The 25,026-nt window shown below is 43.0% G+C and overlaps 1 protein-coding gene across 1 annotated transcript in view; it reads right to left on the reverse strand.

Moving 5' to 3' along the window:
• The window catches only part of arfgef1 (ADP-ribosylation factor guanine nucleotide-exchange factor 1 (brefeldin A-inhibited)), a 61,340-nt gene that overhangs the window by 20,170 nt on the left and 16,144 nt on the right, over positions 1–25,026 (reverse strand). The window contains exons 2-15 of the mRNA XM_030078839.1: positions 22,727–22,757; positions 20,153–20,309; positions 19,655–19,801; positions 16,487–16,666; positions 13,355–13,724; positions 11,971–12,096; positions 10,462–10,709; positions 9,672–9,805; positions 7,165–7,399; positions 5,787–5,886; positions 3,785–3,924; positions 3,560–3,668; positions 465–666; positions 257–368 (exon numbers count right to left, since the gene is read on the reverse strand). Of these exons, the coding sequence (XP_029934699.1) occupies positions 257–368; positions 465–666; positions 3,560–3,668; positions 3,785–3,924; positions 5,787–5,886; positions 7,165–7,399; positions 9,672–9,805; positions 10,462–10,709; positions 11,971–12,096; positions 13,355–13,724; positions 16,487–16,666; positions 19,655–19,801; positions 20,153–20,309; positions 22,727–22,757 (2,291 nt within the window). The remainder of the gene's footprint in view (positions 1–256; positions 369–464; positions 667–3,559; positions 3,669–3,784; positions 3,925–5,786; positions 5,887–7,164; positions 7,400–9,671; positions 9,806–10,461; positions 10,710–11,970; positions 12,097–13,354; positions 13,725–16,486; positions 16,667–19,654; positions 19,802–20,152; positions 20,310–22,726; positions 22,758–25,026) is intronic.

Raw genomic sequence — 25,026 nt, forward strand, 5'->3', positions numbered from 1 at the left:
CTTTGGATTAATGATGTGAGGCTTCAGTGTGGTTTGCCTCTGGCCTTGCAGCTGTAAGGGGGACAGTTGAAGGGGAAGGCGTACAGTTCGATTTGGTAATTGTTTATTCTTCAAGCGATCTGCTGCTCCCTTTCCGCATGGGAACGCCCCCCAACAAATCTGATAAATGGACAGGCTAGAGTTGAATGAGCTACTCTGGATGTGTGCTTTGGTCCACTGGCTGCGAAAGTGAGTGAAATAAGGGGCGACTTGTTACCGAATCAAGCCTCTCTTCCTGGTGCAAGAACTGAGCAAGGTCCTCTGGGGTGGTGCCAAGCATGCCTTGCTCTTGAAGGTACTGGATGCCTCTCTTTGGTTTCTTGTTGAACCTGTGTAGAATCCGGACACATGGCCAATTCACAAAGTATGAAAACAATTAAGAAGGAATATCTTACACGTGTCTGCATGTGTTTAGGAAGACTTACAGGTCGATGCCCTGTTCGATGATCTCCTTTTGCTGTTTGAGGACCTCAAACTGCTCTGGGTTGTCGGTGCCTGACATCTGAGTGCTGTAGCTGCCGATGCCAGAGGAGGCTGTGGAGTCCAGGGAGTTGATGCTCCCATAGCGATTTATGGTCTCTGGAGCCTTGGTCTCTGTGCTCTCCTGCTCTGACGGCTTCTCTTGGCCTGAGGAGTGAAGAACCCATGATAAGAACCGACAGAAAAGGCTATGATAGATGAGTGAAAATAAACCAAGTATTTCTCCCGCCATTTTAGGAAGGCCTCCACTCCCCATTCCCTCTATCTTACTCTCCCAAAACCATCATAAAGGTAAGGCTTTTAATTGAAACTCTGTTGTTGGCAGGGACTGAGCCTGGAGGCTGTTAAAACTAGTTAACTTAAAGCTAGAGCTAGAGAGAGAGAGAGCGAGAGAGAGATAGAAAGAGCGAGAGAGAGAGACTTCAGTAATTGGACACAGAGAGAATGAACAAAATGAACCCAGAGTGTTGTTTAGCGATTACTGTTGGCAGGGAGGGTATGTTCACAATCCCAGACCAACAAACTAAAACAAACACACATGCACAGACACAGAGCAGGTGCAAAGCAAGGTAGTGTATTGCGCAGCTGGAGAGGACATTATGAAGCAGGGTTATCTGATAAAGCTCCTGGCAGTGGATGGAAAGGTGCCAGAACATGGAGAGAGTGCACTTTCTTTAGCCAGCGGGGACGAGCGGAGGGATCTGCTGCTGCTAGAACAGGCCTCCTGAAACACTGTGCTACAGACAGGAGTCTGATTACCCACTGGAAACTCTTTAAAACATTTAGGACAGCGTCACTGTAATGCGAGCTGGCACTGAGTTTCCCATTCTCAGGCTTACAAAGTACAGAGAGAGGAGCAGAGGACGACAGAGGGAGTGGGGAGCAGTTGGCTTAAAATAAAACCCAGAATAAACTCTGGACTCACTGCAAAAAATGTTCATCCTAAGACGTTTTAATTCAATCTTATACATTATACATTATTTTTCTCAAAACAATTAAAAATAGAGCAAGCAGGATCAATTAATCCCACTTGTTTCCAGTGCCAATCATCTTGTTTCCAATATTTTCTTGAATCAAGTGTCTTTTTTGGGGGGTTTACTATCAGTCTCATCTGCCTTATTTCAACATATTTGTACTTCCAAGAAAAAAAAAAAATCCTGAAACAAGTGAAACTGCATGGAAACAAGGGGATTCTCTAATTACACTGGTAGACTTTTTCCACTTGTTTTGAGAAATACACCAAATATAAGACTAAATGCCTTGTTGGGATGGGAAATTTTTGCAGTGTGGGGAACATGTCACATTTCACTACTTCTAGAAGACTGGTCCTCAGCGCTTTACCCATTTACATGTGGTCACAACAACTGCATCTGCCATGAGCGCAATGCACAGTGAATCCAAACAGGGTTCTTGGTTACAATCTATGGTGTTTCAGTGAGTAACAGGAAACCATGGAAATGACAGCAAGCGTGTCAAATGCACGCCGGACTCTGACGAAACCGTCTAAAGCTACAGACACCCAGGACACAATAGGTTTCAGAATGAGTCCTACTATGCGGTAACCACAGCGACACGGTCTAGCAAACACTCCTTAACAGTCTACTATTCTATTACCTGCTCTCCCTTTGAAGTCATCCAAGAAGGAAAGAAAACAACACATAAAGGGCCAGTTGAAAGAGAGAGGTGATATACTGCAATACAATGCCTCTGCTTTAAAGTAACAAACATCCATTTCCTTTTTTTTTTTTATTTTGTATTCACAATACACTTCCATTGTAACATAAAAATTGTGTTTGCCTGAAGCCAGCGTGAGATGGCACAACACATTGAGAATTCCAAAAGCAACCAAAGCTCTCCTGATAGAGCGCTAATGAGTTCTCATGAATTTTGGTAAGACGGTGTCCCTGGGAGCTAGGAGTGAAAACAGCTGCCTTGGCTGGCTAGCTTTGGCAGCTTCGCCTCAGGGTAGCTTGTGGATAGTTCCAGGGGCTTGTGGAATATCTTTCTATCCCGCTCAGAAAGTCAAACTTCCTCCTTAGTTAGATCTCCCATCCTCCTTTGGCAAACAACAGGAATCCCCCAGTGTGTAGAGGACCCGGGGGCCTGTCTCACACACAGGATGCCCCCTGCACGTCCCGGGCAGGTTTCATCACGGCTTGGCCCAAGGTGTTGCTCTGTTTTACACTAAACCTGCTGGATTAGCTTGTCTGCGCTGGCCTCTGGGCGTTGACGTTCGGCTTCTTCTGTTTGGAGCCGAGCTGATGAACGCTATCCTTCCTTCTCGGAGGGGTAGCTTCCCTGATGAAAGCCAGCCTTCGATCCTACAACTGATTGCAGATGGATGTGAGCCTTATCCCTAACCCCGGTTAACCTTGGTGGTGAACTGCTGCCAGAGGCAAGTTTGATCAGGAGGAAGACTTGTTCCGCTCCGACAGCCTCGTGTCTGACACAGACTTTGACACAATTCTCCAGAGACTCCCAAGCAAGAAATCTTCACTGTCTATGGGTCTATAAAGCACATAACGCATGCATACATCGTATTCCAGCATGTATTATCCCCTGTGTTTATGCTATGAACATATACATGTACAAGGCTGATAAGGACCACTGACACCAAAGGATTATGTTGTGTTGACATGGATTACTGTGACATGTATCACTGTATGCAACCACAGAGGGCCTTTCATCTTACCCATAAAGGAACAGGCAGCGCACTGTGCTCTCCTCAAATCACTGAACACTTCCTGATGTAATTTAATTCATCTTACAAGACGCTCTCAATAATAGAGGGATGGTACAGCTACTCCACCATTAACACATCACTCTGTGAGCTTCTCCTGGCAGATCTCTGCATTGACTTGAACCAGGAGACAAAGCATGAATCCTTCGTCGAGAAAACGGTTATTTCATCAGCGCATGGAATTTGAACGGGTAGAGAAGTAATCCCCTGGTGAGCTGAGGTACTCTCTTCCTGTTCAACTAAGATGTCTGCCAATGAATCTTGATAAAATCCAGTCATGTTTGGGGTTCAGTGTCTTACCGAGGCTGGTCTGGGAGTTGGGGTTGACATATTGATCCTTACTCCATTCCACCATACACTTCAGGATGGAGACTAGACATTCAAGGCCTTTTTTTCTCAGGGTCAGCTCCTAGACACGGTACAGAAATATTATTCCAATGCCAGACTTTACTGCGAATGATACTTTGAGTAATATTGCAATAATGACGTTAGCTACCCGCTGAGAAAAAGACAAGAAATGATCACCTGAAGAGGTGTTGTGCCGAGCTCGTGGCCCCCCCGACCCTGTGCGATCTTCGAGAGGTCGTTGACCAGGCGCTCAAATATGTTAGCAGCATTCAAGTCACAATCATAGTTCACATATATGTCCACCACACTCTGGGCATCTGAGAAGGGAAGATGAGACACATAAATGTAGGCCGTTCCATTAGAATCTATAAAACAAGTTCAGACTCCATATATTCCCCCGGTACAGCACAGGCCTAATTAGTTAGCAACGCATTTGAATGTCATTTCAGCTCTCTGGCAACAAAGTTGATTAGCTGCTTTCATCTCTTCTATGGAGAACATAGGAACTTTAGCCTGCACATACTCTAGATATACATTATATATATCACGTTTATTAGTTACACGTGTACAATCTAATACAATCCCATACAACTGTTCTGCCATTAAGTTTACTTTTATGGTGCCTATAATACTCAGGTTTTTTTGACACTGAGGTAAATGGTGCTGTTGTACTGGACTGCATTTTACTGAGAGGTGTTTCCAATATTCTGCCCCCCTCATGAATATAAATAGAGAGGACAAAAAATTAGAAACACCTCTCAATATAATGCAGTCCAATAGAACACCACTGCAAACAACCTCAATAATAAACGTATAATTAAATTTACACATTTGCCAACTTTGTTGACAAAATTATAAACTTTGAAAAGGTAGTCTTTATGGCAGAGCTGTTGCACTGAATTGCATTAGATTGTACAGGTGCACCTAATAAAGTGGCCGCCGGGTGTATGTAATGGATAATCCACGATGAGATGTTTTAAAGGGTGTTAATGGATGACGTGCAGGCAAATAACCCCCCAGTGCGAAGCGGAGGGTGGTTGTCTACGTGGAGCGCATTAAAATCCCTTTAACACACACCTTGGCATGGATTATCCCGCTTCTAACTCGGTCACAAATAGAATAACAGCGACTTGGATACAAAATTAATAAGCTTTTTTAATTAAGTAGCAGAGCTTTTAATGTTTACTGGGCCTGCTACTGTTTCACTTTGTTGCTATGGTTACATAGGCTGGTTAGAAAGTTTATGGCCAGTGCATAAATTCAGATAAATTCAGTGGATACTTTTATTTGTCCACCTGGGGAAATTGGTTTCCAGCATAATCACAAAGGCATTTTGTGAAAACAGAACAGGAATTAGACTTGAAGCGGACTATTTGTGCATGATGCTGTTTTACACACACTCCCTCCGGCCTGTCAGAAACAAGTATTCCCCCAGACGATGGTTTATGTATACATAAATGCACTGTGTATGCAACATTTTATATTATAAAATGCCACAGTATTGTCTTACAATGAAAAAAGGATTCAGTTACATGTACTGCCAACTGTTCCTGTTGTCGCTGCAGTCCATTCAAACTAAGCAGACAAAGTGAGTTCTCCCATCATATCACATTATGTCAAATTCATTACCATACAAAAAGAGGATTGAGTTGTTGAAAATTATGAAAATTGAAAAGTCAAGTCTAAGGATTCAAGTTTCAATATGTTATTTCCATTATCAGTCAGTATGTCTAAGAATATTTGTGTGTCGGTGCAGCTTCAGGCAATGACATTTACTTTTAATATCACAAAATAACATCTAATCATGGATGCATTTCCAGAACAAACCAAGTCAAATCATTCCAATAATAAATACATAAATGAGATAAACTGCAATGGCATTGTTAAAATCAGATTTACACGGTAATACAACTTTTAGTTCCATTTATTAGGTAAAAACTGCTCACTGTATAATAGATTTGCTTGATAGAAAATTATCTCCCAAGGACTGGATAACCTTTGCCTACGTCTTCGCAGACACACTAATGCAACAAAAATCAAACCTGAGATTGAGCAGAAATTGTGTTTTGCAATTGTACCAGAAGCTTCTCCGTTGAGTCTCCTCTACACACACCTCTGTGCTTCACTACAACATAAACACTAATATTCAACATTTACTAATAAAATGAGAGATACAAACCTGCGCATATTCTAGTCAGTGTTTGTATGACCATCCACTTGTGGTCGTAGGAGCTTGTGGACGTCTCAAGAATGTACAGGAAAATCTCCTTGAAGAACACCTGCGGAGAGAGTCGCTGTGTGTGAGCGTAACGCGGGACAGTTTACACCAAGGAAACACTAACCACAGAAGACAGGAAAAGTTAAAGAAAGCTTCGCAAACAGCTTCCAGAAGTTCAAACTGCTGGCACTGTACTGTTCAACAAATAGACCTATCATCTGTCAACGAGGCCAACGCCGTTCTCCAGGAGCCTATTTGACTTTCCTTCACCGCCGCAGACACAGTGGATATAAAGCCGTCAAATACAATTGGATTCGTTTAAGTATTAGGAACGCTGAACCAACTCAGAGGGGACAATAAATCAGCGGCATCAGAAAGCAGGTAATATTGAGACTCAATTGCACAGGGGTGGAACTACATTACAGCACTGTGAGGAACCACATCTCCCATAAATCACCTCTGTCAGCTGCCGGCTGCATTGAGAGATGTGTCAGCCTGTCAATATCAGAATATATGTGATGTTTTTCCACCGGGGGAAAGCAGAGACTCGAGTTAATGGAAACATGATACACAGCCAGAAAAGAAAACCTCCATCTGTATTTTCTGTTGTTGTTTGAATTTGAACGGGAGCGTTTGTGAGAGAAAACACACCTTGTAACACGCTGATAAGACGGAAATACACAATCTGATACTCTTGTGCTGTCAGACACCATCTATTTGTGATGAAGTTACTCTATTATAACGAACTGCTGTATCTTACTTTGTTGGTGTACCCGCTTTCTCTTAACGTGTTGTCGACTTCTACTTTGGTTGGCGATTTCCTACATTTCCCAGAATGCATTGAACAACCCCCAGAGATCGGGACTTGTTGTCTTCAATCAAAGACGCGCATATGAGCACATGAATATGGCTGGTCAGCCGACTAGTTCAAAAATACTGGGACCTGTCTATGATTACAGCTGTGTCCCTCACTCAAAACATGACATGTCTTGCAGCTGCATTGCATTATGGTCTATTGAGGCCACTGTCATATGAGATATCGGTATCTCCGTCTCTTCTATGATGGATTTCTCCCTATATGACTTTAAGGGACTAACACCAAAATGTAAAGTTAACTGTTGATGTTTTGAGAGCTGAAAATAGTCCTACCATCCACCTGCATTGTCACATCACATGATTTTATCGGTGTGGCCAGTTATTCACAGGAAAAAGAACAAATTACCACCAAACAATCGACAAACTGGGCACAGAAACGTGAAGCACACTGCCTGTTTTAACAGCATTTTAGGATGAGTTTTTCCTCTACAACTAACATAGGCCAGGGCAATAAATGGGTTACCTCGATCTGCATCTTGAGGTGCGTCTTGAAGTGGGACAGGAGGGTGAGGAAAATAGAGAGCGACAGCTCAAAGACCTCAGGCACAGAAGAGACACCATTCTTGGACAGAGCCACACACAGGTACTGCTTGATGGCGTTGATGAACATCTCATTGGTCTTGAAGATGGGCCCGGCGTTCTGGAGGATGGACAGGAGCAGCTGGAGGGACAAGACCTTGGAGCGCAGCTCATGGGACCTGAGGCAGGTGGAGAGAAGAGCAACAAGCTCAAGGTCTAAGCAGTGGATTTGAAAAAAACAGCTGAATCAGTCCTGTGCTGGCATTCAAAATGTTTCCAGGGAGGATCCATTTGCAAAAAACAAAATAACACAAAAACTTAGGTCATTTGTAATAGTCAAAAGAAAAGGGTTGTAAACATTTTATCAGTTGATCTTACTGACAATACTAAAACAAAGATATTGTCCTGAATATTTAAATTGTGGCTGAAAAAAAGACTGATGGATTATGTGTGTTTGTGCGTGTTGCTGCATTAAGTATATGTTCATGTCAATGCCTTTTGCGCATGTACCTAAACCTTGCAGAATATGGCTGGCTGCAACTCCAGCCTCTGCTAAGAGGCTCTTAGAGCACACTGTCCGATCTGATGTGCATTAAAGCTCATATAGACATACTGTATATTCAGGGGTAGAAACAAGATCCACTAAAACCCTGCATTCATAAAGGGAAATATCAGCTCCCAGCACAGCAGCATCACAAAGAGCAGCAGAGGAAAACAGCACTGTATTCTGTTATCTCTCCTTCCTCAGTGGCTTAAAAACTTCTTTAACACAGTCTTCAGAGGGCTGGTAGGCAAATAAGTCAGTGCTATCACTGGTACCAACAGCTTCAGCTCAGCTGAATTGTTTTTTTCCACAGCAGAAGAATAGCAGTAACTAAAACAATGTAGTTTCAAGCTAGCATATATGCTGAGACTGACTGCTTCTCTGCGACGTGCTCCATCTCTGCTCAGCAGACGTGAGTAGGATTTATGTGACATAAAATAAATGTGTCCCTGCGTCTTTAACAGACCAAAAATATAGCCTTATTTTTCCAAGGCACGCAGCAAATCTGACTATTCATCACTTAAACTCCAGCAGGATGTAGATTTTGTACCAAAACAAAGAAAAAATCCAGCATTGCTTTTGTTCGGGGGGGAAAGGAAAGCATACCCATACCCATTCATAAAGTGTGAACCAATAACAAACGACCTAAGTAATGCTGTTAATGCTCTTAGGAAACATTTATTTTTATTGCAGAAGAAGCAACTTTATCCTTCATGGAGAGTTGATCGCCATCAATCCTGAGGATATAAATCCATTTGAAAACAGATGCCAGTTGAATAAAACACAATGAAGCAGTTTTCCACAGTGACTTTTTACTGAACTTTGGTTAAAATGGAGAACAAACACAACTTAACTAAGAGCGGCAGCCTAACTGCACGTCTCAATGACTTAAAATCAGCCTCTGTGTGTGCGTGCGTGTGTGTGTGTGTGTGTGTGTGTGTGTGTGTCTATCTGTGTGCGTAAGACATCAGGCAGAGCAGTCCCGTTAGGACGGTAAAAGGTTTCTGTCTGACACTGACATGGCACATCAATGCTGTGGTAATTAACATGGCCTTCTTCCCAATCATTGTGGAACACACACACACACACACACACACACACACACACACACACACACACACACACACACACACACACACACACACACACACACACACACACACACACACACACACTTCTGTTGTATTTCCACAACACTGCCAAAGCTGTCCAAATACAGACAGGACTCCCCCTTTGCCAACTGACATTAAAACCACTGAATCGATACAAGAAGCAAAGTCACCCAGGCGAGGTTGTATGAATTGAGTTACGCACAGAAACCAGATTCAGGAAATCCTGTTTCACAGAAGCTGCTTCCACAATAAGCCAATCAGATGTCTCTATCCTGGCAGCCAACAGCCTGACCAAAAGCTATGTTGGATAATGGCAAAAATCAGATTACCTTGTTCCTATTGGTGCTCAAAAAAGGAAATAGTTAAAAAGGGGCCGCTGTGCTTCAAGAGACAAGGAAGTGACTCAGAGTCATCAAAATTCTGAGCAATGCCTCATCATCTCCTTCATCGGCATTTATCAAAACAGCTCGGCTACCACTGGAACGATCCTCATTTTAAATCATGACTCATATCTATTGTTAAATCTAACACAGTCAAAATGATCACTGAGGCAACACAGGGGATTTTTCACAACAGCTTAACTTAATATAGAATATATTAGTGATCTTGAAATTCATCAGCCATTCACCAAATACAATTGTTAGGAGTATAATAGGGGCTCCAAACAAAGGTTATTTATCACAAAAACGGCCAGTATAGTAAACAAACATATGAGCTAAAGCCAGCAAAGGCACCAAGGGAGGATAACAAAAATAGAAAATAACAAAAATCCCATTATGTGGAAAGAACTCTTACTTGGGGTCAGGTGGTCCATCTGACAGCGGCTTCATAGACAGCTTGCAGAGTGAGCGAAAGACAAGGAAGGCATCCTTCTGGAGGATATGGGAGAATTTAGCACCCGGAGGCTGGCCTGGTGCTGCCCCAGATTCCTGCGGAGTAACATCACAACAAAATTAACAGCAAAAGCAGTGTGCAATTAGCGACATCAACATCTTCTTTCCGTGTATCTGACATTCTCCCGCCTACTTGACATTAACAGCTTCTGATGAAAAGCCTCCAGATCTGTTAGAAGACCGAAGATTTATTTAACCTTGATCACTGTGGAGTGCAATCAAATAGAATCACAGAGTTCATATGTGGCTGTAAAAAAAAATGGGGGGTTACATATGTCTTTCTAGTGAATATAGAATATTCATCATAATTAAAGAAACTGCCTTCAGTAGCACTCACAGTCCAAGTGTTTACAGGCTCTTTCATGGTCTCCCCTTTTGATTCAATCAAACAGTTTTTTTTTTCCCAGAGAGAGTCTAGCGCAGCAGAGCTGTTCATCAAGGCCAATGTGTCACATTTATATATAAGGAATTACCGACACTGAAGGCAGGGGTGTACACCGACTCACTATCATAACTACATCATGAATAACCTAAAAAGCTAAAATTGTAGTATATTTCACACAGAAATTATTCATTACGTAATATTTGTGGCCTCCCTTATTTCAACCATCAGATCTTCCTTTGACTTCAATGAACAAACATAATGTGCTTCAGTGGTTTTTCCATGGTGATGGCCCTGGCCCGCCTCTCACCTGAGTGTCATTGGATGAGACAGACAGTCTGTCGTCAGGCAGAGACGGGGTGAAGCTGGCAGAAATAGGCGTGCCGGGGATGCCATTGGCGTGGACGTGCTCACTGTCGCTGCCCAGCGTGCCCTCGTCCTCCAGCGAGCTCTGGGTGCCCTCCGTCACCCTTTCGGTGGACTCCGACTCTGCCGGCTCGGCCTCGCCACTGGGCTCCTTGGTGTCAGAGCACAGGTGGGCGGGGTCCAGGCAGTGCCCTGTGGCGGAAATGGGAGTCAGGATGAGCTGAGCTGACAGCGTTGGCACACGGATCTCTGGGAATCGATATGTACCGGCCTTTCTTTCTCAAATCTCTGTGGATTTGTAAAAGGTCTTACATCATGCTATACAAGGTATGTACAGCATGCGTGATGATAAGCAATGCAAACCAACATTAAACTGACAGATCTGGGCATGGAGTTTGACGTGACATTCTCTCACGTACAAAGAGAAAAAAGGACAATGGTGCACTGCTGGTACAGAAACAACATTTCTAACTGCATTTAAGGGAACTTTCAGGTTAAGAGAGTGTTTTTTTTGCTTCATGCTTCTCTAAACAATTGACGTCTTCCTGTGGAAAAAAAAAAAAAAAAGTGCTCAAGGGGAAAATAATATCTGAAAAATGTTGGGCCAGGTCAAGAAGTTGCCTTAGATGATGAAAACCAGAGCCAGGACACTGTTCCTTTCTGTCTAAAAGTTAACAGAACCATTATTTTTAGATGGCCAAATAAAGGCTTTTTCAGGTTAAAGCACTCTTCTTTTGTGAAAAGAAAATGATCACAACAGAAGAGTGCTCTGATGCTTTGTTCAGCGTTTAAAAGGGACAGTTCATACAAAATACAAAAATAATAATAATGGTAATAATTTTCCCCACTTACCCGAACAACACTGGCAAACTGTACAAATCCACTCCCACCGAGTACAAATTAGGGCAGACAGATAACAGTTTGCTGGATTTCTAGTGCTGCTGCTGTTAAGCTTTTCACATGAATGTTTGGACAGGGGCAGGGAATGTTGGGGCAAACTGGAAACCTTGCCAAATCACACAGAAACGATCTGGATAGACTGTACTCGCGTTAAGAGGGAAAATATTTTTTTTTGTGGGTGAACTGTTCCTTTAAGGGTAGTCGATGAACTTGAACTGACCTTATGTGTCAGTGGGACTTCCCAGTAGCACAGGCCTGTACTTCCTTACTTTACTTATGATTCTGAACACAACTGCCTTCAGTTCTGTCTACATGAGCAATGGCCAGATTTTGTATTTTTTTTTTTGGTATTATTTTACTTGTGGTTCTTCACTATGTTAAAGTAATTCCCAACTGTGCCATGAATACTATAGTGCCACTACTTCAGCTGCAATATTATACCTTATATACACACAGGTACAGAGACGAAGGCAGGAGGCAGGACAAACAACAAAAAAAAACTAAACATAATTGAAATTCAGGTCAAATTTTCAGCGTATTGAACGAGCCTCACCTCCAGCAACAGTATTGACCACCTCCTGCAGAATACTCTGGACGATTTCCTGGGCTTTCTCCTCATAGTTTGGGGTCTCCTCTTCTTCCTCCTCGCCTCCCCCCTGATGCTGCTGGGCTGCTGCATCTGGACAAACAACGCACATTTTGAGGACACACACTTTCATCCATTATGTGACAAATATGGTGCAAAATGAAATTGAATCTATTCTGCTAAAGTGCAAAGTGCTTTCTGGGCCAGCATGCATAAGCTTATGAAAGTCATTAGCAGACTGTTTTTCATCCTGTGTCACCTCCGCCCGCTGTTCATATTCCATAGCAATTCTCTCAGTGAATGAGCTGCTCCTGTGTTGGATGTGATAGCAAGCGTTTTACTAAAAAAACATACATTTTTCCTGGCTTGCAATAGCCCGAAATGTCAAAAACTATGCACTTAATGTAAGTCAGGATGTCTCTGTCAGGAAACGTATCAGCCCACACAGTAAGCTCAACAGATAGACAGTAACATCTACAATACATGACTGTAAACATAGCTGTGTTTGTCAGTGAGTGTGTGGGAGCTGTGATGTGTTTCAGTTTCAAGTCACATAAAAATAGCATCTTGAGAGCATCTTGTGTTCAGAACTGGACCAATTTCTGCTGGACACAGGATGCTAAGGCTGAACATGGGAAGGGAAGGATAAACGTGGAAAGCAATGGGATGTCCATTATGGAGAGAAAGTATAGTTGTCTGCATATGCATGGGGAGGTTCTTCAAAAAACAGTGATGGTTTTGTCGGTTTTTATTTATATAAGGAAACTATTAATGATGCTCTGTTTTCCAGTAAGTAACAATAATAGGATGTAAAATTACAAAAAACAAATATTTTTAGGCCTATCCTGAATATCTTTTTAAAATATTCATATAATCACTGTAAATTATTTGGCCTATAAAAACAAATCAGGCTATAAATGAGTGCACCTCAAAAAACACACAGAGCACTGAAAGTATAGAAGTGGTGCATCAGTCATTTCCTGCACAATTTCCACAAGCTTGTAATAAAAACATATGACACTGTGACATTTTTTCTAATACATGTAATTTATTTTGACTTCTGTTTCTATTTTACTGCAGTATTTTCTGCATTTCCACACCACTACGTGCATGCTCCAGCTGGCATGATAAGATAATGTTTGTTTGCATACTTGACACTCAGCCTTCTTGTCATCAAATAATATAAAGTGGTGTTACACTGCAGATATTTTCAACATCTGGGCCTGCTTGGGGCCCAAAAAAAAGAAAAAAAAAGAAATTAATATTAATATACAATGCATGTGTGTGGTATAGTACAATGTGTTGAATGCATCCTCTACAAACAAAAAATTCCCCCTGGGTGCAGCCTTACTCTGTGCTGCTGCGGTGGCTTGGTCTGCCTCAGTCTGCTCGTTCTCTGCCACGCAGAAGTCGGAGCCGTTCTCCGGGTCGGGGCTCTCGTCTACGGAGCCGTGCTCTCCCTGGTCCTCCTGCTCCCCAGACACAGGCGTGTTACTGCCCTTGGGAGCAGGGACTGTGGGTGTGGACGGGGTGGATGGAATGGTGTTTGAGGGCGTGGTGATGGGGGTGGAAGGGGTGGTGGGCCCGTTGGCCTCCTGGGGCAGATCCTTGGCCTGAGGGTGGATGTGGGTCTGGAGCTGGGGGGAGTCGGGCTCGGGGTGCTGAGCAACTGGAGAATGCTGCCGGTGTCGCTCCCGCTCCAGCTGCTTGGCTTCCTGCAGCTGCAGAGGGGTGGGGAGGACAGGCATACACATACAAAAAAAAAAAAGAAAAAAAGAAAAACACACACACGTGCGCACACACCATCAAAGGCACACATATACACACACAGACAGAAAAGCAGGTTAACACTATGCAAACACACTTATGATGCCAGTTACAAGCTTGAACAACCTGTCTCCCTTTCCTACGGGCTCCCAGAGCCCAAAAGCAGAGCTGAGACACCTCCAGATGTCAAAGCAGGAAGCAACGGCCAGCTTTGGGACCCACAGTCTTCCAAGACCACAAGGCTGCACCAGGCTGTTTTAACATCCGGAGGAGTGTGTTGGCATTGATTTGTGTGTTGCTCGTGGATAGTTTATGAATGAGCACTCACTGTGAAGTAGGACATGCCACTGAAACGGTGATGAAACAAACTGTGTGTAATCGATTCATGCGGGCTTATATGGACCGGTCTGTTTCGGTGCATCAGGGGCAAAATGCAGCTCTGGTGGAAAATGGCTCATACAGCATGTCCTGGCTGATGTGTCATGGTTGGCATGTGTTGCCACCGTTTCAAATATGAAGTGCTGGACAGCATTGCCATTCCTTAGCTTGGTAGGTCATGACCCAAAAGTGGGTGGCAGGACATTTAGACAAGGTTGAGGGCTAAGAAGTTCTTAGATTGAGGAACTGTATCTGAGCTCAAACAGTCTATATTGGGTTGCCACTTCATGGACAAGGTTAAATTTGGGTGCCAAGCAAAACCACTTATTTTCCTGTGCTGATCAAACAGGGAATCAATAGTTCCAATATGTACAGTTACACAGGTGACAAGTTCAAAGCGAACACCATTACAAAGGTTCCAAAAGAGAGCAAACAATTGCAAGCAGTGGGATTTCATACTTCTGTCAGCCAAGCTAAATTAACAGCAGCCCACGGTGCATTTTTAATCCAAGTGCATTTGTACATTTGTAAGGGAAAATGTTGAAAAAACAAATTAATAGACTCGAGTGACTCAAGGCAAAATAGCACGGTTCAACTGAAGAGACGTGGGTCACAGATGGAAATATAAACAATGTGACACATTTACAAAACAATGGTGATAGATGGTAATCCTCCTCTCTGCAAGTAGATTAAATGCTAAATTAATAATTGTATCTAATATTGCAACTCTACCGAGTGCAGGGAGCCTGATGATCAATGTGATTATGTTTCAGTCTGTTTCATCTCCCTTTCCCAAAACCTGGCCACAGCTTACAATTATATTATCTATCTCATATTTCTCCAAGGTTTTTTTTTTTCCTCTCATTTGCCAAAAAACAGCAAAACTGCATTTCACTTTCTACTTTATACACAGGCTCCTTTTATTAAATCCATTATATCTTGTTTCAAAAACCACGCTGCCATCTGAAGCTACTCCTCTCTCCAATTTAATGAGCCCGCCGCTATCATCGCATTAGAATTTAAATGTAAACAACCAAATTCAATGACACAGCATTCTAAATGAAACAATTAGTATTGAATGCGGGGAGCAGTAACAAGGCTAGATGAACGCACCTCGACTTGAGGGGACAGGCGAGGCAGCGCTAACAGACTAAGCTCATTATTTAAATGCCACCTTGGTCAGATACCGAAGGCTGAGTCAGTGTGAGAGCAAGAGAGAGAGAAAGGCTGCGTGTGTGTGTGTGTGTGCGTGTGTGAGATCATACCACGCTGAGCCGCAGTTGGGAGGATAGAGCTACACACAAACACTGAAAGTGGATCTCCCTGTGCAGCAGCCTATAACACCACGCAGGCTTTGACAACCAAAACAATAGCTCTGTCCCCCCTCTCCGCCTCAAAGTCTTCCTTGTCTCTCGATCTCTATCACTGACTGTTTCTTTCTATATTTCTCTGTCTCGGTCTGACTCAATACCAGTCTCTTGCTGCTCTGAAACAAGTATATTAGGCCTTTGGATAAACAAAACAAAACCATCCAAACTGAGGGAGGCGTAGCTGACCTGCAACACAACACTGGCCATACCCACAAGTGAATGCAAAACTGAAATGTAAATTGGTGCAGGAGAGCGAGATGATTTGTAGGCAAGTCAACAAAAAAAGCCACAGCAAGCATGGTGAGACTACTCGGCATATCGGCTCCGGAGCCGGAGCGAAAGGAAGAGAAACGGATGAGTTTGGTGAATGGATGGACAAAGCCTAATGCGCAAACACAGACACACAGAGAAGAGTTGAGAGTTCAGATCAGGCAAGTCACGGCAGTCCTGCACGCTTTACCTGGCGGTCACGCTTTCTGGAGGCCAGAGACCAAGATAGCTTGTGATTTGTAAGCTATGTGTCCGAGGGGCAAGAGGAAGGGAGGGAGGCGGGTGAGGAGGGGGGAAAGTGTCAATCAAAAAGAAAAAGATGACATTAGAGCAAGCTTGTTTTTGCTGAAGGTAGAACCTAAAATGTACCTCTGGACACAAACCAAACATCAGACTTTAAATACCCTTGCAGGAATACAGTAGGTGGTTTGAGTGAATCATCTAACTACAAACTTTTTCACAGCAAAGGCTCTGTGTGTCCTGGGTTATATTACAAATCAATCTGCTTCCATATCAAAACATTTAGTCATGTTGGCAAGTCGGCATGGCATTTTGTAACAGCAGCCCAGTAGATTTTTGGGTCAAAAACTGTAAATCGGGAAATCTGGCTTTATCTTAGAGGTTTGCCCTTTCCCTGGAATTGTGTGTGTCTGTCTAATTATACAGCACCCTGCATTGAAAGTGAAGGGTGGACATACTGCCTGGTTCTCCATGCGGGCGAAGATGACATTAAGCATCTGTGTGAGCGTGGCCTTGGCTGTGGTCTGGTTGATGAGGTTCTTGCTGGCCAGGTAGATGTTGTAGCAGGTCCTGACAGCCTGCAGGACGGTGCCTTCATGGATCTCTATGTGCTGGGACGTCACCGCTGTCAACAGAGCCTGGAGGAGGAAACGGACACAGTGACTGGAGAGGGTCTGGTGTGATAAAACACTGAAATGATACAGGGAATCAACAACGGTCACTGATGCTGGATCTTGCACAGGGAGATATTTGATGTTTCACTGAACAAGGAACAGGGAACTCATTCCATTCTGTGTAACTACTTTTGAACCATTCTGAGCATTTCGACCAAAAATAAATTGGTTTGGAACCTGAAATGTTGGTTCACAGCTGGAACAAAAAAACAGTAGGACCTGCAGTGGTCTGCTGAGGGAAACAAAACTACTGCTTTCGAATGTACATCTCCTGAATTTGAAAAAGACAAAACTGAGGACTAGGAAAAGTAAATTTTCTTGAAATTGCTTAAGAGTTGGCAAAGGCAAGGGTTGTTAGAACCCAGAACTAAATTATCAACAAGTTAAAACAAATTGAAGAGGGAGTACAGAGACTTAAAAAAAGGATCTAGTGAAAATTCTTGATGGGCTACATAACATGGAGGAGTATTATGATCTCGTTGATGGTGTGCTGGGTCATAAACAGCAAACCAGCAAACAGGAGCTCAAATATTATTTACTGTTTAAAAATATGTGCATAAGATATTGTCTATTTGTGTGTATTTGATTTTTGCAACTTGAAAATGACCGAAATAAAACATTCACTATCACTGAAAAGAAGTATGAGTGGCCAAACTGGAGACACCACAGTGTTTCTACTCCATTCAAATGAGTTTATTTTTTCATTTCCTTAATAGCTGAGTTGTTCATATTACATATACCCAAAGTAGTCAGTTACAGGAGCTTCAATTAACCAGACATACCTGTGCAGTGTTTTTTTTTTTTTTTTTTTTTTTTTGTGTCCCATTGGCCCATCAAAAATCGCACAGTAATTCTAATTGACAGGCATTTAAAACCTTTATACCGCTGTCTAAATTAGTTTTATTGACCTTAAATGCGTTTGTCTCTGGTGCAATTTATTATGATTGCTTTGGTTATTATTATTAATGTGGTATAACAAACTGAAATTTGTGCCAACGGAGCTTCTGATTGCCAGGAGGACTGAGAGAAAAAAAAAAAAAAAGTTAAATTGTCATGCTGAACGGCTGAATGTTATTCAACTGCGGAAATTCGTTGACAGGTAAAGCAAGACTAGAGCTATACTAAAGTAGAGTTGGCAAAACCCAACCTGTGTGTTGGCAAAGCAGCTAACTGACAAGCCCTCATCAGGTCCTATTAACAGATTGGCAAGATGGATGAAATGAGAGATTTGCCAGCCTCAGAAATCTCCACTCTGTATTTCTTCCCCCTTGTTACTGTTAATCACATTTACCAAAAAGCCTCTTTCTTGTCCAAGAAAAAAAAAAAAAACAACAGAGTTCAATTCACACACTGGAGTTATGAATTCATTCATTTCAAATGAATTACAAACAATTACTTTGTTGCTGTTAATTTGACAGATTTTTCCTTTATTAAAAATGGGTTGTTTTCATTTCAGTCTGCTGGGCCTTTAAACAAAATAAACTTTAGCAGTGAACCCTACATCTTGTTTAAATGTCACTGTTCCTCTCCACGAGTCTGTGTTGTGACAGGGCAGTCCGTGTTGCAGCACGGCCACACACTGAGCCAAACCCAATCAGATTAACCCAGAGCCCGATGGCCGGGGCTGCGGTCTGAGCACCAGCCGTGCTGTTGATGTTACTCAGCACAAGACACAAGACAATCCCAGCAAAACAGGATGACAGCTGACGAGTCACACACAGCCTCCTCTCAGGCGAGACCTGAGGAGAACACACTCCAACTCTGTGGCCTTTGAAGAGCATTTATCTGAAACAGCGACCGAGACAGACACTGACAAATACTGGGCACACCAACTACACCCCGTCACACACAGAGCGAGATGTCAGATGAGAACATAATATCTTCACCCGACTGTCTTATTCACTTGGGCGGGGCACATGGACAAGATGGCTGCTTGTCTTGAATCATCTTGAATCATCCTGTGCTTAGTTTTGCAATGATGACCAAGTCCCTGTCCATTGTTTCAAAATATAAACATTTCAAAATCAAATAATGATTTTTTAAGTCACAATGAATGGCATTTTGAGCGCCTCTTGCTTCCTTAATTTGATGCATTCCTGTTTGAAAAGATTGTTAGGGTGGGGCTTAAGGGAGAGAAAGGCAGTTGTATTTGATGGGAAAGCCATGATTGTTAAAAAAATGTGACGTGTTTCTTGGCTGAAATGTTTGTTCACACCTGTGAGTGCAGCATGATTTCATCACTGAAAGGAAACTATATGCATAATATAGAATATCCATAATATTTTGGCATGGAAATTTAGCTAACAAGTTGAAAAGTCATTTTTCATTTCATTGTGACTTTCAATTATTTTATTACAAGCTATTGCAATTTGCAGTCTCGCGTGATTTATGGTCTAGGGTGACGCTGCTCTTGAGTGCGGTTCACAGATCAAAGTGTTAAGCTTAAGTCAGACAAGTACAACAGTTTGGTTAAGGGTTAGAGTGACTTGATCTGGGACCAGACAACTTCACCCGAGAGCGCAATTTCAAGTTTGAGTTCAAGTTCAAGCTCAAGTTCATATTTATTTAGCCTTTAATCATAGTTACAGTGTCAAAAGGCTTTACAGGCCCGGAGTTGATAGAAAACAAAAATGACACACGCTGACCACGACCCTTACAGCTGGCAAGAACACCCCGTCCTTAAAAAAAAAAACAACAAAAAAACAAAAAAGGTAGGAAGGGGATAAATGCTCCTTCCAAGCCCGGCCAGAGTGCTCCAACCAAAAAAATAGTCCAGCTGTCTTTTTGGCAAAAGGTGAGAGTTATTTACTTAGAAGTCGACAAAAATGAGCAGCCATCTTGACTGCAGAGTGACAAAACAGCAGAACTGACTTCACAATGCTTTCACAAGTTACGTCTTCACTGTAGTCGTTCAATAAAGCCGCGAAGCTGCTGAGAAGGAAAATAGCGTACCTTGATGATCTGCAGCTGCACGCCCTCGTCGGTCTGCGGCCCTTGGAAACAGGCGCAGATGGTCTCGATGATCCTGTCGATGAGCTTCTTTCCCGGGGCGGTGCTGTCCGGGGCGCTGCCCGTCAGGTGGCCGTACGCTATCAGCTTCTACAAGTGGCACACATTCATCCATACAGACATATATACATGTACAAACAGAAGCTGTGCATGATGCCTAAACATGACAATCTGGACAGCTAGCATCAATTCAGGCATGACAAATCCACACACCATGCACTAAATGGATTTTTATTGAGTCACATTTGTGTATTTATATTTATGTATGGATGTGAACATGGCTTTTTGGTGCACTAGTCAAGCTGACATAACAAAGATTGCCTTAAGCCACTGTTTGTGAAGTTACTAGATATTGCAGATGAAGACCACAGCACAGACTGCCATATACAAACAGTCAAGCACACGTTTGGGCTTTGCATCCCGACTCGACCTGCCACTGACCTGTAAACAGTCGAGCGAGGTGATGACGATGCGGGGACATTTGGACTGACATGCCAACTCAAACGGCAAGAAGTACTTGTCGGCTTCAATGAAGTTGGTCTTTGATTTGATTGGCGGTAAAGTGCTGGAACCCGATTTGCCGTCTCCAGTGGGCGGACTGGAAAGGAAAAAAAAAAAAAAAAAAAAAAAAAACGCAGAGAAAGAGAGAGAGAGAGTGTGATAAACACGCCGATCACACGGTCCAGTGTGTCAGCTGGAGTCACTAGAAAGGCAGCAGGACCCAACAATCAGTCTGACACTCTGACATTCCCCTTGACATGCAGGCATGACTAACAGTGCATGAAAAAGGGTGTGCTAGGAATGGCGTTTTTTTTATTTCTCAGAACAGCCTCTACATAGCCACATTTTGTGCAAGGCACTAAACTTCTACCTGTTAAGCTTCTGAAAAATGGCCGGTCCTCCGTGAACCATCGGCAGAGGTGCAGCAAAACAAATTCTTTATTACACTGAATTTAATATGGCTAGCGTCTGAGTGCTGCAATTTTTTTTTAGTTGATCTCTCTTAGGAGGGGAAGTAATCCCGGGGGTTTGTTATTCAAGCTCTCACCATGCCATGCGTTTATGCTGACAAAGCATCTCCTGGCCATGGACTCCTTACTACACTGTGAATCAAACAATAAAGCTATATTCCTGAATTTTTAATCACTGGAGGCATAGATATAAAATACAGACTTGAAATGGCCATGTGCCTTAAGCATCCCCTAGCAGCCCTACCACACCCAGATTGCACTTGCTGGAAAAGGGAGTGCCAGAGGAAAAAGAGAGAGAGAGAGAGGGAGAGGGAGTGCAGGAGGGAGGGAGGGAGTCGCTTTGTTTATGTCTTGGCAATGAAAAAGGATGACTTCAGCTCCTTTAGAGGGATGACCTCGCAGAGTGTAGCAGGGCACAAGCAGAGAGAGAGAAGGAGAGAGAGAGAGAGAAGGGGGAAGAAACAGAGACGAGCGTGAAGCGACTGGCAAAAGAAGGGAAATACATTATAAAGAGATCAGGCTACAAATATATAAACAGAGAAAACTAGAAAAAAAAAAAAAAAAGCTGCAAATGGAATCTGTCCAATAGCCCTTTCAGCATTCCAATTTTCGGGCCGTTCTGGACGAGGACTTCAAAGCAGGGCAGTGATTCAGCAAGAACCTCCACTCCCGCTCGTTGACTTGTACGGCCTGACCCAGTCTCGCTCTCTGCTATTGTGCTGCGTGTCTGCAGAGAGCTATTCTCCCCTGGCTTATTCCTGGACTCGCTGCTTAATGTCAGCTGGCCTGCTCCCTCCCTTAAAGTCAGCCCGGCCTCAGCCTCAGCCTGCTTATATTCACAATGTGGATATTAACTGGGTTTTAGTCAGGCAGAAACTGAGACAACTACAGCTCCTCAGTGCTAACGTGGCTGCAGCTCAGAGTTTGTCTGGGCGGGGAAATCTGATGTTTATGGACACTGAATAAGAAATATGGTACAAACATAAATGGAACCGCAAAAAAAGCAAATGGCAAGAAAGAGGCGATTCTGTGTTGCACTACAACACCACTCTATCATGTGCAGAGAAAGCCACATGCGCTTTCATAACATATTTACCCAGAAGAATTTTTTGAAAAACAATAATTCATAATGTGAATATGAAGACCAAGCAACAAAAAAATGCATTCCTTTAGTAAAATGCAGCATTTAAAAACAGGAAAAGATGACACTTAAACCATATCATGATATTATGATGTATGAAAGTGCCCAGCCCTAATAAATATAATTTAAAAATAAATGCATCAGCCCGCTACTCAAACCCAAAGATGCACCAAAAAGGGGGCAGGGTATTTGCATTGCAGGGGGGCGCAGATGGCCACTATATCCGTCTATGGGATTCAGGGACAGAAACCCTAACCTCAGGGGTCTCGTTTGGACAAAGTTGGTAACCCGTCCTGTTAATTTGGAACGAGTGGATAGGCAGGGATGGAGAGCGAGGGAGAGAATTAACGGGCAGTCAAGGGGAAGGGAGGGGGGGCTGTGGATGTAAGAGGAAAAAAAGGAGACGGCAGGAGGGGGAGAGAGGACTTGGGGAGGAAAGAAAAGGGGTGGCGCTCATGCTACATTTCATTCCAAACCCCACGTTACTTGGCAGCCCGTACACCGCACACAAGCACACACACACACACACACACACACACACACACACACACACTCTCAAAAACAAGTTCAGCATTAGGCAGGGGTTCGTGAAGAAAGCCATTAATGAGAAGGCAAAGGATGTTGGGAGCAGGACAGAGAGAGAGAGACAAACAAAAACACACAAACGCACAGCAGAGGAGCACACACGCGCGTGAGCACACATACACATGCACGCACGCACACACACTCACTCACACACTCACTCACTCACACACACAAATTCTAATCCCTTTAACTGAGCACCACAGAGGCTTGCTGGCGAGCCATGAATTTTACAGTTTCTGAACAGGCAAAGACAAGAGACAAAATCCTTTAAATGACCCTCAATCCATTATTGCTTTAAGTAATTAATCAATTGCTTACCTTAATTTTTCAGATTCCTCTTTGATTTCCTCTGAAATACAAAAGAGAGGGGGGAAAGATGTTAAATCAGTCACGTATCAGCCTTGGGAATGTAAATTCTGCAGCATTTTACTCAGCTAATGACACCGTGGGGAATAGAGCACATATCAGGCCCTGGCAGCACATTCAACTTATTTATGAAGTTTGGGTTTCACAGAATCCTCTCTCTGTTCCTGATGAATGCACAATGTCTGAAGTGTTTATGCACATCAGATCCGATGATGTGTTTTTACAGACTCTTAGGAGACAGCGAGTAACAGCCTCACGTTTTGTGCACAACCAGCTTCACTCTTGAGGGGCTGGGCGACACACCGGTCTAGACACACACGTACACAGCGTTTCTGTCTTGCATGTTTTGTAAATGAACAAGAGATGCACTCAGATGCACTTTTAGTGAGCATTAATAGTAATTCAAGCAGAAGAGTGTGTGGTGTAGTGCGCTGGTGACATTTCTTCCCCTGCAAGAGGAAAGGAGTCTGGTCAGTGTGTTGCCTCACTCTCAGCTCGGTCCCACAAATGTAAATCATCATTCACTCCGCACAGCGTCTGTGAGCCAGCCTAACATTTGTGTTTATTTCACAGATCCCCAGGCATGAAAGCGGTTGTATGAACTCGCCCAGCTCTGGCACATAAGAGCAGAAGAGAGAGAGATGGAGGATGGAGGATGGAGAGGCAGAGACACATAGGTGGGGGGGGGCACAGACAGAATGAGAAGGAAAATAGAGCGGCCAGTTGATACTTCAAATTAAACGGCGTCTGCATTGACGAAGTGTTTTAAAACACAGAGACAATCGGCAAAGTCTTTACAGAGTCCTGCGATGGTTGGGAAAAGCCCCTGCAATGCAATGACAGCTCAATTATTTCACTGCTGGGAGGCTAACGCTCCTTTCAAAGAAATCTACTTGGCGAGAATACTTAGCACTTAACACTCCGTGGAATTCAATTAGGGCTGGTTTCAAGACTGTGTTTTACTGTAGAATCCAACAGGGACACGAGGGGAAAAAAAGAGTCAGAAGCAAAAGAATCATTTTCATCATAGCCACTGTAAGCCAAGTGCCTTTTTTGATTTTAAACTAGAGCTGGACAATTAATCAAAATGTTACCATTATAAATGAAGTACTGTGTGTGCTACAGAGAGGCCCTGGCCTAAAAAAATATATTCTCCAAATGTAAGAAAAAATGCTTGTTTTGGTACAGACTTCAAGAAAAATCACTGTCATTATTTATTCAGTGATAATAAAAACGATGATGCAAAAATGATTGTTCCCAATATAGTGAATCATATCACAATCGCAATATCTGTCGAAACAGCCACCGCAGGACGATGTTTTACCATGTCCTTCACTTCCATTTAGAAAGGTCTGATGCCAGCAGCACTTGAGCAATGTGGGGCCGGGGACCCGAGTGAAACGCTCCTGCCTCCCTGTGGACCCGCATCTGACATGAGATCCAGGGACATTTTATCCTGTCAGCTTTTCATGTTATTACCTCGTGCCAGATTGAATGGGACTGTGGCCCCTTGATCCAAGCCTCGTCCATCTTTCAGTTCCCCACTGCAGCGTGTGTGTGTGTGTGTGTGTGTGTGTTCAGCTACCTGAGAGTGTTACACAACACCATATAGTGTGAAGCAGTTTGACTGATATGTTCATTTTTTTTTTTACAATCAATATTACTGCTGATATTTGTTTAACTGCAGCCGCTGACAGCTGACATTTTGTGCAGCCATCTTAAAATTAGATTTTTACTATGTGAAAACAAAAAAGAAAAATCTTTTAATGAAGTGTTTGAATAAACAAAATGAGTAAAGAGAATACTGCAAATGCAAAATGAAATGATGAGACAGATACTGTTAAACAATATTAAAAAGCTGTGTTAAAAAAAAAAAAAAAAACCTTGACAATAACCTCCTTCATATGAGAAAGAGAAGCCATGAGCAAGCAGACATCATTTATTCAAAAAAGGTCAAATATCAGCGAGTTATAATCGGTAGACCAAATCCGCCTAGTCCTTGTGTTTGTTATGTTGTTGGTGGCCGTGGTGCAGAAGCCATGAATGAAAAGAGTCATGATGAGACTAGGCGGGGGGGGATAAGGGATGATGTGAAGTTCAAACCCTCAGACTTGAAATGAACAAGAAAAGGAATGAATAAAAAAACAGGAAAAAAGAGAAAAAAGGCAGACACACACACACAAACACACACACACACACACACACACACACACACACACACGAGTACAGTCCCATCCTTCACCTTTCCGAAC

Source organism: Myripristis murdjan, chromosome 20, assembly GCF_902150065.1.
Source record: "Myripristis murdjan chromosome 20, fMyrMur1.1, whole genome shotgun sequence".
Classification (NCBI taxonomy): domain Eukaryota; kingdom Metazoa; phylum Chordata; class Actinopteri; order Holocentriformes; family Holocentridae; genus Myripristis; species Myripristis murdjan.